Source organism: Chanos chanos, chromosome 10 (genome assembly GCF_902362185.1).
Source record: "Chanos chanos chromosome 10, fChaCha1.1, whole genome shotgun sequence".
In the NCBI taxonomy this organism is placed as follows: Eukaryota; Metazoa; Chordata; class Actinopteri; order Gonorynchiformes; family Chanidae; genus Chanos; species Chanos chanos.
This window is the reverse complement of record NC_044504.1, coordinates 23,840,646-23,844,358: the sequence shown is the minus strand read 5'-3', so window position 1 is coordinate 23,844,358 and position 3,713 is coordinate 23,840,646. Positions and strand designations below refer to the sequence as shown.

Below are 3,713 nucleotides of genomic sequence, written 5' to 3'. Positions count from 1 at the left end.
CGCTCCTTGTTCCTCCTTAGATACTGACAAAGTGTAGTTGGTTAACATTTAATGCTGCAGTGATAAGTAGGCTAATTGAGTTAAACGTCGTTATCAGTGTACAAAACACGGGTGGACTCCAATAATTTCAATTTCCACTTACAACCAATTTAGATGTCTGACTGACCCGAGAATTACTTGGCCGTAGAATTACTCAAATCTTAGCGTAAGACCCTCTGATTTTATTTTAGTCTTGGCACCAGTGTTTGAAGTTTAAATTGCTCAAGCTTTTAAAAACGATTTGCAAAGCAGGCTTCCACTCGCAAAAACGTGGATAAATTACTTTGTGCAGAAACCATATTTCAACTGTTTTTAAAATAAGAACATTCGTTTACCAAATTGAATGGTCATTCATTTAAATCGTTAAAATTTAAGCCTATGACATGTCACTCGCACGTACAGATGAATGGAGGGTAAAGCCTTTGTCATTAGCTTATCACTATCATTCATGAGGTTTTCAGCAGGCCTAGAGCAGCAACAGACGCGCAGATCACTCCCATCACTACCCGGCAACAAGCTACCAGTGTTTAATGTAACAATACTCTTCAACACTCGCTTTTGATTTTTTCCCAATGTCACACTTTACACAATTCGTGAAGACTTTTGGAATTGCATATGACAGTTCATAAATATAGAGGTCCTCAACTAGTTGTGGCGGTCAAAAATATTGTATATAATTCAGCTTGTTCTCTCCCTCGGTAAATATAAAACATTATAAAAACTAGAATTTTTGGGTTTGGTTCATTTATCTCACGCACTCACACTATGAATCTGTTTGAAAGACAGAGAACAAAGAGAAACCCTCACACAATCCCTAGCAAACAGCAAAGCTCTCAGAATCACAAAAGCATACTTAGCAACATGAGGCTAATTTCTCTCTCTCTCTCTCTCTCTCTCTCTCTCTCTCTCTCTGTCTCTCTCTCTCGCTCTCTCTTTCCCCGTCTTGCAACATAGCTAATTTATAGAACATAGACACACATTCACATATATACAAACGAACACACTTCGATATGGGCGTTATTATTATTACTATTATTATTATTATGCTGTTGTGCTTGTTTTTGCATGAAATCCATGTATTGATTCTGTTATCACAGTAACTACATGTTTAACGACCATATTTAGTTAAATAAATACTTCATCTGGCACATATGACGCAAATAATAATTATTTAGTTTTTACTTGTACTTCAAGTTTTTCCGCTAATCACAGTAATTAGCAGTGCATTTTCAATAATTACTGCATCAATATTTGCTGTGTCTCTAGCTACTTTGCTAAAGCTACCAATAAGATACGTTCCAGTCAACGTGTCAGTTTTTGTAAAACAATATTTTATTCTTATTGAAAAACAAAGTGTGTAGAAAATATCACACTGCGAGTATACAATACTTGCCAAAGGCTGTACAATATTTCATTACTGAGATAAGAACATACGGCATCAAAATGCTTGACTTTCACGTCCGTGACTTTTTTTTTATTACAAAGCTCAAATTTAAAACAAGAAAAAAATAATTTCACTTTCAATTTGCAAAAAAACCTAAAAACAAACGGTGTTTTAACACAAAGTACATCGTTTCAGACATGTGACAGTTTCCTTCATAACCTGCTAATTATGTCGTAGTTATCCTGAGTCTCCCTAGACCGTGATTTACGAATCACCTTTTACAAACGAGTTCGTGGGGAGCAAATTAGACTTTACACTAAAATGTTAACATAAATATATATATACTTTCAATATTTTCACAGCATGAATACAGGCACAAGTAGTATTAATGTCCACCATTCAGCTGTGTATAACAGAATAACAAAATCAATACAAAAATAATCCTACCTTAAACACAGGAGCGATTTTTTTGCTTTGTGTTTCTTAAAAACTTTGACGTGTAAGAAATTTTAGCAGCCACTAGTACCGCTGACAATCCGGTTCGGAAAGCTCTCGACCACCGAGTGCAATGCTGCTCCTCCGTGTACAACTCCCTGAAGTGGCGGCGGGTTTGGGGAGTGTTGGGACCCGAGGGAGACCGGTAACACCGGCACCACGGGGGAAGTCCGCGAGGCACAATGCGTGTGTGCAGGGCTCAACGAGCTCCCGATGATACTCTCTATTGAGAAGGGAGAACGGTGCACGGGGGAACCGGATTTGGCTGCTGCAGTCTGTACCGGGGAGGAGAGACTGGGGCTAAGAGAGGGATAGAAACGCGACCGAGCAAGCTCGGTGGTGGTTGGCATGAGAGAGGGCGCGGGGATTAGAGTTCCGGTGTGTGTGTGCCGAGACGGCGGTGGCGGCGGCTGTTGCGGTTGTTGCTGGAAGGCGAAGAGTGTTGAGTGCGTGTGGTAAGACTGGAGCTGGAGACCGTATCCACAGCCATAGGGTCCGTAACCGTATGCTGCAGCAGCTGGGAGAAAGCCTCCGTGGTCCCGAAGCAGGTCAGGCGCCTGTTGTCGTTTGAAACGCTTCCGGCGCCTCAGAAAACTGCCGTTGTCGAACATGTCCGCCGATTCCGGGTCCAGAGTCCAGTAGTTGCCTTTTCCAGGGTTCCCAGGCTCCCGTGGGATTTTGACGAAACAGTCGTTGAGTGACAGGTTGTGTCGGATGGAGTTCTGCCATGCAGGGAACTTTTCTCTGTAGTACGGAAACCGGTTGCTGATGAAGTCACAGATCTCACTAAGAGTGAGCCGTTTTTTGGGACTCTGCAGGATTGCCATGGTAATAAGTGCGATGTACGAGTACGGGGGTTTCACAAGGGTGTTCTTAGTGGCCGGTTTGTAAGGGTCTCGTGAGGCCGAAGCGTCCACACACGGTGGTGGGGAACCAGCAAGCAGGATGTCGTCTTCGTGCATCTGAGCAACCTCGTCCGTGTAGGAGCGCGTGAGTCCGTCGCTTTCCTCGCTACCCTCACCTACCACGTCGATGTCGGTCTCCTCCGAGAGCGCAGAAGCGTCCGACATCTCTGAACTGAGAGTCATGGTTCCCTCGCGCTCCCCTCACACTCCAACACAGTTTACGGAGGAGGGGAGCCGCGTGCAGCCTTTACGGCGGAGAGGCGGAGAGGAGGCGCGTGCTTAGCCCGTGGGTCACCTGCGTCGTCCCCCTATTTTCAAAAGATTTCATATGAAGAGTAGATGGCAGGAGCGTGGACTACGATGGGCAGAACAGGCGCAATGTCCGTGTGCCTACACTTCCATAGGTTGGTTTACACGGACGGATGGATTGCTTTTTGACGTGTAGAGTCTAAGAAAAACCCCTGTGTATCCGCACGCAATATTTACAGTACTGATGGGGGGGAGACCCTCCAAAAGGCCAAACCAGGATTCCAAAGAGGGCGGACCCTCCCTCACTTTATATACCAGCGGCCTGATCACATGGGCAGGAGGCGTCGCCAAAGCGATTGCAAAGAAAAGGAAAAATTAGAAGAAAAAATCCTTTCGGCTTTGAACAATAACCAAAGAAGTACAAACGATTAAAAATTCAGTTTTCCTTTTTTGGTCGTCATCAGGGTACATTTATATGACTAGAAGGACCCATTCAATTTGGTCTTCTAATACACTGAACTTAATATAGATTCGAGGATTTATGGAGCTCTCCAAACAAAGCTGGTTTACCGGTAGGACCTTGCTCTACAACGATATTTATGACTTAATTATCTCGTTTAGCATATTTTTAGGAAAAGCAC

At 43.7% G+C, this 3,713-nt stretch overlaps 1 protein-coding gene across 1 annotated transcript; it reads right to left on the bottom strand.

Moving 5' to 3' along the window:
* Positions 1-1,932: 1,932 nt before the first annotated feature.
* Positions 1,933-3,006, bottom strand: foxd1 (forkhead box D1). Its single transcript, XM_030787118.1, has one exon. The coding sequence runs from the start codon at positions 3,004-3,006 to the stop codon at positions 1,933-1,935; it is 1,074 nt and encodes a 357-aa protein (XP_030642978.1).
* Between the last annotated feature and the right edge of the window lie 707 nt (positions 3,007-3,713).